At 32.4% G+C, this 14,552-nt stretch overlaps 4 protein-coding genes across 5 annotated transcripts; 3 read left to right on the forward strand and 1 right to left on the reverse strand.

Moving 5' to 3' along the window:
* The first annotated feature begins 554 nt into the window (after positions 1-554).
* Positions 555-2,169, forward strand: LOC143208450 (stress-associated endoplasmic reticulum protein 2-like). Its single transcript, XM_076422927.1, has 3 exons — positions 555-837; positions 1,318-1,390; positions 1,473-2,169. Exons 1-3 carry the CDS (start codon positions 754-756, stop codon positions 1,508-1,510), a joined length of 195 nt encoding a protein of 64 aa, XP_076279042.1. The 5' UTR covers positions 555-753; the 3' UTR covers positions 1,511-2,169.
* Positions 2,170-2,481: 312 nt separating this feature from the next.
* Positions 2,482-5,540, forward strand: LOC143208445 (uncharacterized). The gene is made up of 5 exons (XM_076422922.1): positions 2,482-2,804; positions 3,107-3,351; positions 3,548-3,737; positions 5,086-5,184; positions 5,248-5,540. The coding sequence occupies exons 1-5, from the start codon at positions 2,756-2,758 to the stop codon at positions 5,370-5,372; spliced, it is 708 nt and encodes a 235-aa protein (XP_076279037.1). The 5' UTR covers positions 2,482-2,755; the 3' UTR covers positions 5,373-5,540.
* A 108-nt stretch (positions 5,541-5,648) lies between these two features.
* Positions 5,649-7,902, forward strand: LOC143208451 (putative malate dehydrogenase 1B). The gene is made up of 6 exons (XM_076422928.1): positions 5,649-5,797; positions 6,117-6,430; positions 6,503-6,792; positions 6,880-7,067; positions 7,303-7,432; positions 7,496-7,902. Exons 1-6 carry the CDS (start codon positions 5,651-5,653, stop codon positions 7,738-7,740), a joined length of 1,314 nt encoding a protein of 437 aa, XP_076279043.1. The 5' UTR covers positions 5,649-5,650; the 3' UTR covers positions 7,741-7,902.
* Positions 7,903-8,062: 160 nt separating this feature from the next.
* Eif2beta (eukaryotic translation initiation factor 2 subunit beta) lies at positions 8,063-11,395 on the reverse strand. 2 transcript variants are annotated; one of them, XM_076422918.1, is made up of 7 exons: positions 11,220-11,395; positions 10,189-10,449; positions 9,953-10,110; positions 9,843-9,874; positions 9,303-9,490; positions 8,931-9,215; positions 8,063-8,847 (listed from the first exon to the last, which is right to left on the reverse strand). In XM_076422918.1, exons 1-7 carry the CDS (start codon positions 11,235-11,237, stop codon positions 8,803-8,805), a joined length of 987 nt encoding a protein of 328 aa, XP_076279033.1. In that variant the 5' UTR covers positions 11,238-11,395; the 3' UTR covers positions 8,063-8,802. The 2 variants fall into 2 exon arrangements, with proteins under 2 accessions (XP_076279033.1, XP_076279034.1); XM_076422919.1 differs by lacking the exon at positions 9,843-9,874 and having other exon boundaries at positions 9,954-10,110; positions 11,220-11,393.
* Between the last annotated feature and the right edge of the window lie 3,157 nt (positions 11,396-14,552).

Below are 14,552 nucleotides of genomic sequence, written 5' to 3' on the forward strand. Positions count from 1 at the left end.
TACTTCGTTCTCTCTATAGCATTCTATGATAATGTAATTCTACATATTATTTTCATTTTTTGGATTGCACAATTAATTACATTTGTAATTATTAGACAGCGGATTTTATGCATTTATGACAAAAATGAGTACGTCGAAACAGTGAAAACGCAGTATATAGAAGAATTTAAAACCACTGTTATATTATTTTCGACTAAGAAAGAAAAGAAATTTTTATTTCACTCCAGTTGATTGCAAATTAAGTACAAAATTTTTATTTTGCACAAAGATCCGCTGTCTAATAATTATTAATTGTTTGGCTATAACAGGACCCAAACAATATACGTAAAGTAACATGTGTACTCTCGTGTTTGGAAAGGACAACGTTAATCGGTTCTTATTGCTTGATAAATCTGTTGCGTGTTACAGAAGATATCTTTAGAGAGTATACGAACGGCTGAGTGTAAAATATTTTATAATAGAAACTAGTAGCGTAATATATTTCTTCTTGTTTAATATAGTATGTAGGTATATAGGTGTAGTTGTTGTTTTGACTTGAACGGTGCCAGTGTGGCACCCAACATTGCTCCGTCGTAAAGTCAAAGCGCACACGTCGACGCAGTTCAGAGCCGAGCGTGTGGCGCACGTACACACCTGTTCGCTGTTCGGAAAGCTTTACATATTGAAGCACGGTGACAGCAACATCCTTTCAATTGGCAATTGCTTTTCTTTCGTTTTTATCCGAACCCTTTCGACAAGGACAAAACCAGAAAAATGGCACCAAAACAGAGAATGCGCATCGCTAACGAAAGAGCTACGAAAAATATCACGCTTCGGGGAAACGTTCCAAAATCAACGGTAAGTTGTTCTCTCGCTGTTGAATAAAATTCATCTAGAAAACGCTCTTGATTAATGAAAATAATTAACGAGGGTTCAATCATATTAAAACAAGCTATTGCCAATTTACAATATTGAGGTTATAAACTTTGATAGCAGAAATAAGTATTTAATGCATAGATACATAACTCTTTACTCTGACGTTAGTGACAGTATTGTTATATCGTATTTCTCAATTTTTTACGCTGCAATCTGTTTGCAATTGTAGGAGTAAGGAATAGAATATATTCAAAGTTATTTGTTCATTGTATAGTAAAAAGGATGGTTTAATAGAGCAATACTTGTACCATACGTAATGTAAACATATGTAATAATCATAAGGTATTAGATTATTAATACTTTTCGGTATACCTCGGTATCATTTTCATTTGAAAATCTACAGTAATATCATTTATTTGAATAATACCAGCATATCTTATAATTCTATTTGATAATTTCTAGAAACCACAAGAAGATGGATCTCCAGTTGGACCATGTTTGTTAGCACTTTTCCTATTTGTTGTATGTGGTTCCGGTAAGTTACATTTCAATAATCATTCGTTTTTCTTTTCTTGTTTTTTTATTTGCACAAAAATCGATTTATGCTTATTTTTCAGCTGTATTCCAAATAATTCAGAGTATTAGAATGGCATAAGAGATGTTAGGAATGTGCAAATCGAACAGATGTTGCTGTTATTGTTAATATGAAAAGCTGTCTACAACTAATTGGTACACAAACGAGATCAACAGACTGTTTTACCATATACTGTAAACATGTAGGCATCGAAATGCTGTTGATACAAAACCTGAAATCGGAGTCTCACTAAACAACTTTTTCCATTTGCCACAATACGAAAAATTTATTTGTAAAAATTTAGCATTTATACACTTCTCACTTAACTGCATTACATATTGATTGTATCGATGAAAGAAGATTGCATTTAATGCATTTTGTTCAGATATTTCCAATTGAATATAGCACAGTGAACAAAACACTTTTTTTTCATTTTGTCACGTCGTATACAGCAATTATTATGCATATTTTCATAAAAAATGTGAATTCTTCCATCGATACGTGCATAGTAAATAATTGTATATATGTACGGTCGATTAATTGTATCAATTCATTAATCAAAGCATTCCACTGTGAGCAGTTGGTAGCTTTTGGTTGTCGATATATTTTAGAGGCCTTAAGAAAGTAATAGGTCCTGATATATGTAAAATATATACTATATATAATATCAATGTAATTTATCCTAATGAAATATTTGCTACTGACAATTCTTTGTCTCTTTTAATAAATTATATTATGAATCTTTTATGTTTTTAACCATCCTTAATCATTTATAAGATTTTCCATTCATTACAATTATGATATTATTGGTCATCACTGGTTTAGAGTTTAGAACTTCAATTCCTTTTAAAGATTTCAAGCTTACTTTTGTGAACTAACATGTTGTCATGATCCACACGTGAGAACTTTCTCTTCATCTTTAAATTTAAATTTAGATTTCCTGGTATTATGCTATTGTGAACGAATTTTTGGAATTTTACTTTCCATATTTCAAATTTCGCGCCAGTTGCTATTAACACTACCGTAAGAATTATATTGGTATCTGTTGGTTGGTTGGTATCCAGTTGGTATCGTATCTAAGTTCACTCCACTCAGTAGCGTAATAGACAGTAATAGTACTTTTACTTTCTCCCTGCTTTTATCGAACAACGTAGCTGAATAAGCTGAACGTAGCCGATGAATTAAACGGAAAACTTGTGATGAACGAATGCGTAGCGGCTTGTTTTTCAAAAGAAAAGACTTTATTATTGCCAAATTCTTCTACACTACGTACAAAATATTTGTTGCATATTGTGAGAACGCAATACCGTGAAAGGTTTAAATAAAATGGCTGGTATATTCAATTTGTTTGGTACTACATCCGATCTCAACAAAGGTATGAATTTGTACTTTCGAAAGTGATAATTAGACCGCGGATCTTTAGGCAAAATAAAAATTGTCTACCCGAATTGTAACAAACTGGAAAGAAATCGAAATTTATTTTTTCTCTTAATATGGTTAATAGATTGAAAATAACGTCAAAGTATTTCTAAATTCTTGTAATGGTTTTACTGTTTTAAATTACACCTACTCATGTTTGTTATAAATGCATGAAATCCGCTGTCTAGTGATAACTTTCCTGCTGTTTATGGTATCATTTTTATAAATATTATTTACCAATTATTCGAATCAATACAGGTCAAGTTGCAAAGCCACTATCAAGAGCGAATACATCTCTTGGAGTTGGTGGAACTCCTTTGAAATCTTCTAATCAATTAAAGCCAAAGGGATTATCATTTAGGTCTAACTCTGATTTAAATGTATCTAGTATACCACATTCAAACCAAGACTTGTGTAATAAACAACAAGAATATCTAAAACCAACTTTAACACAATTGGACAGCAATGGTCGTTCTCTATCACCACGCAAAGAGTTCCTAAAGGTATTATTACTCGCACTAGTGTTGTATAAAGCTCGAGTCTTCGAAGCTCCAGAGCTCAGTCTTAAAGAGTTCTTCTATAGAAACTTAGTCTTTAAGACTGAGCTCTAGAGCTTCGAAGACTTGAGCTTTATACAACACTAACTCGCACTATTGATGTTTTCTAAATAAATATAACATATGATTTATATACACACAGAGACAAAATGCCCAATTTGACAAACTAAATACTTTATCTCCGAAGAAAACATTTAACCAAAATGTGCAAATACGTGAACCATCCGATGAATTTGTCTTCAAGGTACCATTGACACCGAAGAACATTGTTAGGGATTCATATCCTACACCAGAAAAATTGGCATCTTATTATGATATGCAGTTTGAATTTGGTAAGATCTTAGCAATAACTAGAGGTGTGTGAGAATCTAAAAATGTTGACTTCCCAATGGTTGGGATGGTTTCGAGCAGGGCCAGCGTGACCTTTTGCGGGGCCCAGTTCAAAACTGGCGCGGGGCCAGAATGCACATTCAAATCCTATACTTAATTTTCACAATAAGGAATTATTTATTATAAGTACAAAGGATGTTACATATATTTTTTGTAAGATAAATATTACATAATTTTTCTCGCTTTTTCCGCCGCAAAATCTTTGATTACGTTTTCAAAATTGATTGAGTTTGCTACTTCGCTTTCTATTGAAAGAATTGCCAGAGATCGGTCTTATCTAAATCGTAAATCGGTCTTGGCTTATTGATGATCGAAGATCATTTTTTATTAGTTTCAACCGCGTGAAACTACGTTCAGCTGAAGTCACGGTTACCGGAGTAGTTAACATTATTTGTAACGCCGCACCGTGGTCATCGCAATCGCTTACATGGGACATTACCCAATTTGAAGATACCGATTTTACTGACATGCTTATAGAATATTGGTACATTAAAGAAATGCAAGTCATATTTTTTCGCATCCATAATTCACTTTCAATGGGCAAAAAATTCAATAAAAGTACAAAATCTGTAATATATGACTTCCGCAAAAAACTATTGATATAGTTTTATTTCTCGTAAAAAGTACATGTCTCTGAAAGCGTTTGGACTTTTTTATCTGAAATAGTTGCCAGGATATAAGGACTTTATGGAGTTACACTGAACTTTGATGATTTTTGTCACGCCTTCAACTGAATCATCGCTACTAAAAGAATGTCTTGCATCTTAAAATTCAAAATCGGTGTAATCTAATTGGGTAATTTCCTTAACACCTAATGTCCTCTGCACCCGTGTCAACGTTTGATGTCAACATTTAATGTCGACGTCTGCAACACGCTTCAACGAAATATTTCAATGCAAAGACGGGAGAGAAAATCTTGCATTCATGTCACTGTGCAGCAAGTTGTCATCGATTAGTGGATTATGCGAGTGCATTTTCCACACACACCCGAATATTAAATCTATACAGGGGGTCCTGCAAAATGTCTGATGAGTTTTCGTAGACCGCGGGGCCTTTTAAAACGCGAGGTCGGGTTCCGGTGAACGCGCTGAACCTGCCTCGCGCCGGCCCTGGTTTCGAGAAGCCTAATCCAAGTACTGGGGACTTATCCTGAATATGCTCAGAAATCCGTGATATTTTCGGGAATCCCGATATATACGAAATTTGTGTTTTCGCACGGCTCTAGCAATAACACGATGCAGAATATTTTAACTTGTACACGTTTTTTCTAAAACATCTATAATTTTGCAGATGATTTTTACACAAAAACATTGAAAAATGAATTCAAGGAACTGTTAATGAAGAACAAAGACGAAGTGCTGCCATATGCGGATGAAGGATTTGAATCAGGTATAGAAAAATTTACTTATGGTATTGAAATGTTCTAAGTTAAATCTGAAATTTTCTATCTAGATCCAGAATTGCTAGACTTGCCAGAATTACCCATGTTACGTATGCCTTCAACATCCGATGGTGAAGAATGTGAGAGTAACTTAACATTTGATTTACCAGAGTTATCAGACGATGATACTTTCTAATTTAATATCGTGTAACTGAAGTACCTCGAGAGACTGCTTTTAAAAATCTTATTTAAGATAAGACGTAAATTAAAAATATATAGCATATAATATAGTATTTATATATAGTATAAATTTAATGAAAAGTATCCTATTTTTTATACTTATCTAATGTATCATTATAAACAATAAATTACCTGTATATGTAACGCCATTGTTTTGTTACTATAGATCACCTATAGATGTACCTATAATTGCTAATTTCACTAAACACAGATCACTTGTTAAATGCGGAAAAGATGTCGACAGAGAAATGTGTAATTGTGATAGCAGGTATTTTGCAAGACCGTACCTTTACTTATGTTCGTTTTATTGCGGAAAGTTTATCCACGTTACTGCCGAATTTCAACTATAATGTTATTTGTAAAGATTCGACAGAATGGAAAGTAGGTGACAATTGTTTTTTACTGTATTAATATCTACTGTAAAACATATCTTTCAGTTTTGGTTAAAACAAAGATGTATGTGTTGTGGTTGGAACCACACTAAATCTCCTTTGATATGGAAAGAAATTGGACTGACCCGTACCAGCCCTACATACATCGGAGGTGCATACCAATTTTGGGAATTGTTACATAAATATTATAATATTACATCTCATTTAAACAGGGAAGATCTTGACGCTTTACAAGAAGATTTTGCATATGTAATTAAATGTGTGTAAATCCAATATTCTGAACAACTAGTCAATTTTATATCTTGTAGATTTATGATGCAGAAAGTAAGAAATGTAAATGTTTAGAGACATGTCAGGAACGTCGTAATATATTGATAATAGGAGCAGGAAGATCCATGTGTCACAAGTTAGTTCCTCAATTGATAATGACAAAAGAGTTCTGGTTGAGCCATGAACTAGTTATAAAGTTATACGATGAGCCAGGGTGCTTCTTTAAAGTAAGAAGGATTTTCGAAGATGCAAAAGGACTCACCAGCGGTTTGGATGCAGTCAAAGTTGTGTACGATATACCTGATGGTTTACATGATTGTGAAGTGTTGATTTGTATCGATGCTTTGTTGAGGTAAATAGAAATAGTTAACATTTTAATTTTATCAATAAAGAGTCGTCTAACTTTAAGATTTATCTGTTCAAGAGAGGAGTTCGAGGGAATAGAAAGTTGGTTGTACCGCAACTACAAGTCTGCAAAAGAATTATCTATGCTAATAAATAATCACGCACCATCTCACATGAAAATACTTTTATGTTCATTAGGTCCCACGTGTTTTTTTGCTAATGTTATGCACAAATTTGTTACAAACATACCAAAAACAAATATTGTGGCTGTTGGATCTCAGTATGGATTAGAATTGATATATGTGTTGGCACGTTCAACAGGTTTCCCTTTAAAGAACTTTGGTTGCCCTCCTGTTTGGGGCTTCCTGGGTTGGCTTACATATCAATATAATTCAATTGTATGCTTACATTATTTTACACTACACATTTATTATGAGACACTGACTTCAATTCTAGGAATTAATCAGTTTGTGGATGTTCATCATATGATTCAAAAGTATGACTATTATCTACCTAATAGAAGAGCTTTGGAGGCAAGTGATAATGCGGTACTGCCGATTGGTGTTCAACGTTCACAGTTGAGGTGGTTTTTTTATATGGTCCACAATAAAACAGATCATTACAAAGAGATTTATATACGCAAGGTATAAATGAAACATTTTCAACACTAGGTTTACGGAGCACTAATCCCGACTATTTTACATTGCTTTTTAAAAATAACGAGAAATAAATGTATTAAATAATTCCTCATGGATGCATCTTTACAATCTCAATAATCGTGAATTAAAAATATTAGAACGCGTCTCGTAAACCTAGAGCTAATTTACTTTTTGTTATATGTTTATAAAGAAATACAAATTTCGACACTTGTTTCCATAGTCTCTCACTCAATATCAAGTAGGTAGATCTGAAGATTTTCAAAATTGCAGAGCAATTTGCGATCTTTTAAAGTTATGGTACAGCGCGGAAGTGGGGGATGAAATTTTATCGTTGGGCGTTATTTCTGATGGTAAGTATATGTATAATAAATTAAAAAATGCTAGTCAATATACAAATACTTTGTTCATCACAGGTTCATTTGGTATCCCGAAAGGATTAGTGTTTTCACAACCAGTATATTTGGAAGTGTTAGAAGATCAATCTCGAGTATGGAAACCTTTCAAAGATTTCCCAAAAGCAAATATGCCAGTTGGTATATTTCAAAGTCTTGTGGATACTGCTGTGATGATTAATGAAAAATTTCTAATCACTGAAAGCAGAATGGAACATTTAAATACTGGAAACTATAAAGAAATATTGACTGAAAGAACTTCCTAATAACTTGGAGTATTTTTTTAATCCCATATATTCTGCCAACAGAACATAAAATTGCACATTTATCAGTAACGGAATAATTACATTGAAAAATTCGTTATAAACAAGTAAAAAGTTAATACAAGCAATGTTGATAAGTAACTTAACATTTTCACTGAATGGATAAAAAAGAAGAGTAGCAATAAAGCTTCTTAAGATAGATTTATTACCTACTAAATACAGTTGAATAAATTAGCTAAGAAACGTTACTATTAATTGCTTGCAAAAATTATTACATTGTATCACGATAATTCTTCAAAAACATAATTAGTTACGGGTGTAATACTTTTTATCATACATAATAATGTATTCGAATTTAATGGTACAATTTGTTTCCTTTGTATACACAAAATAATATAACAAAGTATTATTACCTGCTTATATGTATCGTTAACAACTGGTAATCCATACCATTTTTCGTTTAATCGAAGATTCTTTATACAGAATTTTATGTCACAATGGTAGAGACAAATGGATAAACGATGCATATCATATCATTGCATCATTATATCGTTACTATTCAATGTATGACTGTAGGAACAGTCGGTAATATCTATTTTCATTCAAATTAACGTATATAAACTCGTTTATATATTGCAAAATAAAATGCATAAAGAATTAAGATCTAGCCAAATATCTAATCGTTTCAATGTTTTTAACGGTAGGCAGTATATTTAAGATTTCGAAAATAAAAAAAACATGATAAATATGAAAATTGTAGAGATTCGAGATTACAAATTCTAAAAACATCTCGTTGGGGAATATTATAAAAGGAAATTTGTTATGAAATAATGTTCACGCAGTTTCTGTGTTTGACTGTATAGATTGGTGATAAAAAACATAGGTTGCAAATTTCACAATCACTTTCTCTTAGAACTGACAACATCAATTCATGCGAGTAAAAACAGATGTTTAGATTGCACGCCGTTACAATAGATATAGTAAAAACTGTATTCTAACACAAAAATCTCTGACAATTTGAAAATTATGCTACAAAATTGATAAATGGGACATATGAAAATTTTCTTAGGCAGTTTTTGCTCGAATAGCAGCACGTTTTCCTGTAACGGCCTGTAAAAGAATAATAATGCGTTATTCAAATGATTCGAGGAAACATGATTGCTCGAACATCCGCAGCATGGAATACTACTTACCTGGAAGCCAGATTTTATGCTAGCTACTGAACATCTTGAGCCACAGGTTTCACACTGTAAGAAAAATAGTCGAGTGTCCTTCTGAAGAATGGTGTCTGGCGAGCGGCATGTGTGACAGGTAACATATTCCTTAATGTATCTCCTAAGAACATTTTCTATTTGTTTCTGTTGGAAACGACCCTTAATGATAAGTTGACTATTTCCATCCACAGAACCACTAGTTCCTAACTCAGCAAGTAAAAAGTCGAGCAAATGTTTTGGTAGCCTATGAAGTGTTTTACATATCTGCAATGGGGAAAATTATGGTAGAAAACACATAAAGAACAATTTTTCGGTATTAACATATCTGTGAAACATCGGTGCGATACTTACTTCGGTGAAATTAGCAAATGATGTTTTCTTGGTACCTATACGTACTACTTGCGGCGGACGCATAACAAATTTTTGTTTCTTTCCAGCAACCATATCAGGGTTCTTTTCCCTCATTATGTTGAATACTCTTACCAACAGTTCATCGTATGTGTAATCTCTGTCCGATCCAAACCATAAACTTGTTTCCTCTGAGAAAAAGAAATAATACTCATTTAGTGTACTAATAAGAAAAAGATAAAATTATCGAAAAATTTACTTGAGAAAAAACGAGAACGTACAATTTCTTCGAACATTTTTTTTCTATTATTTGTCGAGGTGTGCAAAAACCCGAAAATGTCAGGTCGGGACGGGTAATCCCGATGTATTCGAGAATCCCAAAATTTTCGGGTTCTCGCACACCTCTAGTTACTTGATATTTAACAAAAAAAAGAACAATACATAATTTCAATTAGAATGAAACTTATGAAAATGCAGAGATGCTACAGAAATCTTGAACTATTGGATAATATGCATGTAGAAAACAGCAAATATATCTCTTACCGTACTCTGCATTTCGCTCAGATTCAATGCAGCATGTTAACAAATAATGAGTAACATAAAATAATGAGTTACCCGCAGCTATGTTACACAATTACAATATATAATATTTACCATTCTCTTTATCTTCTATTTCTTTACGCTCTTCTTCTGCTACCAGCTCATCGAGATCTTTCTTTTTCTTTTTCTTCTTCTTAGTTTTAGAGAAGTCCATGTCCAAATCAAATGTGTCATCCACAGCGACTTCTTCGGTTTGTTGTTCAACAACATCCTTTCAGAATCATAATACATAACTGATTAAAACCACTTTCTTGACAATTATATGTGAATACTGTTCTATAAGTAATACCTCTTTCTTTGTATCTGGCAAAGCTGCATCCAATTCATCCAAATTAAATGCTTTTTTCTTCTTCTTCTTCTTTCTTCCAAAATTTTCTAAATCCAACGTGTCATCGTCTTCAGCGAGTGCAGGAGGGTCCGGCTCCTGATTTTCTTTATCGCCAGTGGTCTCCATTGTATCACCAGCATTATCAACGTCATTAATTGCAGCATTAAGATCAAAGTTAGTTTTCTTCTTCTTCTTCTTCTTCTTCAAAGTAGGATCGAACACCTAGAAAGTTTTATAATGAAATTTTCGAGAATTTTCATTTATCAGGTAAACTAGTTGATACAATGTTGAATATTAAATAAAATTTCATTATTTTAATAGTATTAGATATATTTAACCCCTCTTGCCCTATGATTTATATTTTACGGTTTTAATGACAGAACTTTCTTTGTATATAGTTCGTAATTTCCTAAAAAAGGAGAAAATTTATATCTATTGTATGCCTACATGTTCTTCAATAACTAAGTATACATTAACAAAACCAAAATAGAATTTCATCTCGGTTTAAACGAGATTAATAACATACATATTTGTTAGACTCTGTTCAAAATCTTCATCACGAATCGAACACGATATTGTAAGGCAAGGGGTTAATATATTTACTCCAAAATATATTTTTCTAAAATATATGCGCGGAAGATTACGATGTATTGAACACGACTGCAAGAAACAAAAATTTGATAACGAAGGGAGAAAATATACATAGCGTGTTGGAGTTGAGGGGTACTATGTCAAAGATGCATTTTTATTCTCTTTAGTACTATCCACATGGCTTTGAGGTTGGGATGCAAAAAACTGCAGTATATTTATCGGAATGTAATCTTGCTAGAGAATATCCTTCGTATATCGGCGAATGCTTTATTCTATCATCGATGGGTTACTAGGTATTGTCAAAAAATCGAAAAGTATGTCAAGTTGACCACGCTCCCATGCTTTTCCGATACGATACAGATGATGCCACTTCTGGCATACATTTTAGCATTTGTACGTACCGAATCTTCTTCAGTCATTTTGTATATTTCTTTAAATAGTTTTACGATTCCGACAAACTGATCAATTTGTTCACTTTTTTAGATGTAACTGTGTATCTTCATTGCACGGATCCTGGCTATCTTCTATTCTGCACCACCTATATAGTACTTACACATAACGTCTTGCTAACGAATGTTGCATCAGAAACCCAAAGTGTGATTCACAAACTCGATCCTGTCGTGCCATAGTGATGGGCACTATCGACTAAATTCAACTATCGACTAGTTACTATTTAGTCGCTACATACTATCGACTATTTAGTCGATAGTTTTTAGTGGTTTTCAGTCGACTGAATTGCTTTACTAGTTATGTTCTCCATGTTCGATGAAGTTGATGAAACTCAGCTTTATTATTGAAATATTTAATGTTATTATATATTTTACATTTGTCGTAGTAGAGATTAGTAATAAAATTAAATTAAGGTAAAAATTCCAAAATTATAATTAACCTAACCTTAAATTATTATGGTCTATACTATTGAAATTCATCCAAATTTACTAAATGTTAACATTTAAAAACATTAATTGGTCTAGGTTTTTTGCTGAAAGTCGGTTCCTTCTTTCAGACATAATCTGTCCAGCCTTTGAAAATATTCTTTCTGATGGGACAGAAGTTGCTGGGAATACAGAGGTATTTACATATTTTTCTGCTATTTTGAAAAGCTGTGGCATTGTGTAATTGTGTTTATTCCAAAATGCGACTTCACAGCTCTTAATATTTGCGTACAGTAAATCTATATACATATTGACGAATTATGGTTGTTGCATATTCTATAGGTGTGGATTAGTTTGTCAACTGCGATACTTTTGTTACAAGAAGATTCTAAAATTCATTGTTTTCTTCAGATGATTCTTGATTTTCTGCTGCAGCTCTATTTGTATTAGTTTCATGACTATTGCGTGTTATGCACAAGGAACTTATTTCATCTCTAACATATTCTGCGCTGTCTGTGCAATCCTATCGACTTCAAATACAGCTGTTTTGAATCTTGGACCTAATAGTGTGGCTATTAGAGTAGTATTATTTTGTTCAATGTAGTCAAATCTTATCTCAATATTATTTAAAATGTTATTTTGTAAATGTAGTCCTGCTATGGTTTTTGGTATAATGATGTTTATGGCATTTTGAATTCCTCTTATTACAGGAATAATTTTGGATGCTGTGGGATATTTTTCTGCTGATAATTCAATTGTAACATACTCTAGTGGTTTCAACAACGGTATACCTCCCTGTGTTCAGCTATAAGTGATATGGGACTTGTGGCTAATGAAACTGTGACAGCAGACAAAGGCACTTTTATTTCAAATAGTCTTTCCAGCGTCATGAAAGAAATGTTTAATTTTAAGTTAATGTATAATTTTCTCTATAGCGATGCTATGTTGCTGCAATTGTTTTTTTATTTTTATTTGATTTAATTTTATGTATGCATATTGGGTTTTACCTGTATAATAAATAAATAAATAAATAATCCTTTTGGTGTTATCGATATTACATAATATTATAGGATAGGATAAATATAATAATAATATATCAATTTTGTACTAAATGTAATAAATATTTTATTAACATAAATGAAATGCATAAATCATTCATATTTTCGGAGAATATTTGTAATAATTAATATTTAGTAGTAGAACAATTGAATTCCGTCCCTCGTGTCAATCTGACACTTTTCTCGAAATATCGAATTGTTTGTAAGAAACACGTAACCGAAAAACTTAAGATGTAAATTTTAACTCATCAATTTGACTAAAAAAACATCGAAAAATAATTAATCACCTGCTTGTTATTTTATCGTTTTTTTTACTACTGTGTCAATTTGACACCGAGGGACGGATTCAGTTCATGAAATGAGGGTTATGAATTAATTAATTTGATAGGGCTAATGAAATAGATAGTAGGATAGTAAAGAGATAGTAAATGTCATGATTGAATCTGATCGATTCAGTTGATATATAGCTCTACCCGCTCCATAAATTAGTCGATAATTCAGTCAGAGAGGTAACCTCTGATTTAGTATAGCATTCGACTGAAAATAGTAACCCCTACCACTGCGAAATTCAGTCGTTCAGTAAAACAGTCGACTGAAAATAGTAACCCCACCACTGCGAAATTCAGTCGTTTCACTAAAACTAGTCGACTGAAAATAGTAACCCCCACCACTGCGAAATTCAGTCGTTCTACTAAAACTAGTCGACTGAAAATAGTAACCCCCACCACTGCGAAATTCAGTCGATAGTTTAGTAAAACTAGTCGACTGAAAATAGTAACAGCTACTATCGACTAAATCGATAGTTTTTAGTCGATTGCGCCCATCACTATCGTGCCATTGATGAGTTGCGAAAAGCTTTCTTATTGGTCAATTCTATTAGGTTCGCCGATAGGAGCCTAATACAGCCTAATACGTATATATTATCTGGATATTATATTAGATTTTTTATAAACGAATAACGTTGCTTCATTTATTGTGAAATTATCCGACCATACGGTTACAATATGAAACGGTGAATATAATATATTTTGGTATATACATGCGTATCGTTCTTTAATCTTATGACTATATATATATCATTTTGTAGTTAACATAATGCCATCTATTGGTATTTTCTTTTATCACGAACATGTCGTATTCTTAATTACCGATCAAAAGCGGGAAAGTTGTACACGATTTAAACTTTAACTTTCAGTTTTACTGATTTCACTACCTTTTTGATTTGTTAGAAGTTTTATAGAAAACTGTGAACTTTAACTAAAGACTAATTAATAATAACTAAAAGACTAAATTTAGTCAATGTTCTATTATGTCATTATGTTATTATTGTTGGTACTTGTAAGTAGTTCTAAATTATATGTGAACCAAGTCCCATTTCTTCGCCGTAAGGTTGAGATAAGGTATATTATTATTATTAGACTCCAGATTTTATGCATTTATAACAAAAATGAGCAAGTGCAATTTAAAACAGTGAAAATATTAAAATATATTATTTTCATATGAACAGAATATGAAGAATATAAATTTATATTTAGCTCCTGCGTCTTGCAATTGATGCATGTTGATGCACAAACTTTTTATTTTGCATAAACATCCAGAGTCTAGTTATCATTATTAGAAACAATTTGGAGACACAAACGTCAAAAAGATTCCGATATGTGTTTTGTACAGATACAACAGAGAGATTTCCTCTTTGGATACTGTGATTTGTGATACAAGATTGCGAGAGTGGCGGCGCTGGCAACGATCAATTCTGTCTACTAGAGAAGTTACTTATCTATGAGATTATCTATGAACTTGA

This window comes from Lasioglossum baleicum, chromosome 4 (genome assembly GCF_051020765.1).
Source record: "Lasioglossum baleicum chromosome 4, iyLasBale1, whole genome shotgun sequence".
NCBI classification, from domain to species: domain Eukaryota; kingdom Metazoa; phylum Arthropoda; class Insecta; order Hymenoptera; family Halictidae; genus Lasioglossum; species Lasioglossum baleicum.

Bases quoted from the DNA above. Each gene is read 5' to 3' on its own strand.
- LOC143208450 (XM_076422927.1), top strand. From the start codon at position 754: ATGGCACCAAAACAGAGAATGCGCATCGCTAACGAAAGAGCTACGAAA. The intron at 838-1,317 runs GTAAGTTGTTCT...GATAATTTCTAG, and splicing joins GAAACGTTCCAAAATCAACG to AAACCACAAGAAGATGGATC. The intron at 1,391-1,472 runs GTAAGTTACATT...CTTATTTTTCAG, and splicing joins ATTTGTTGTATGTGGTTCCG to CTGTATTCCAAATAATTCAG.
- LOC143208445 (XM_076422922.1), top strand. From the start codon at position 2,756: ATGGCTGGTATATTCAATTTGTTTGGTACTACATCCGATCTCAACAAA. The intron at 3,352-3,547 runs GTATTATTACTC...ATATACACACAG, and splicing joins CACGCAAAGAGTTCCTAAAG to AGACAAAATGCCCAATTTGA. The intron at 3,738-5,085 runs GTAAGATCTTAG...ATAATTTTGCAG, and splicing joins TGATATGCAGTTTGAATTTG to ATGATTTTTACACAAAAACA.
- LOC143208451 (XM_076422928.1), top strand. From the start codon at position 5,651: ATGTCGACAGAGAAATGTGTAATTGTGATAGCAGGTATTTTGCAAGAC. The intron at 5,798-6,116 runs GTAGGTGACAAT...TATATCTTGTAG, and splicing joins AAGATTCGACAGAATGGAAA to ATTTATGATGCAGAAAGTAA. The intron at 7,433-7,495 runs GTAAGTATATGT...TGTTCATCACAG, and splicing joins GTTGGGCGTTATTTCTGATG to GTTCATTTGGTATCCCGAAA.
- Eif2beta (XM_076422918.1), bottom strand. The intron at 10,111-10,188 runs GTATTACTTATA...TGATTCTGAAAG, and splicing joins TGCCAGATACAAAGAAAGAG to GATGTTGTTGAACAACAAAC. The intron at 8,848-8,930 runs GTAAGTAGTATT...ATTCTTTTACAG, and splicing joins GCATAAAATCTGGCTTCCAG to GCCGTTACAGGAAAACGTGC.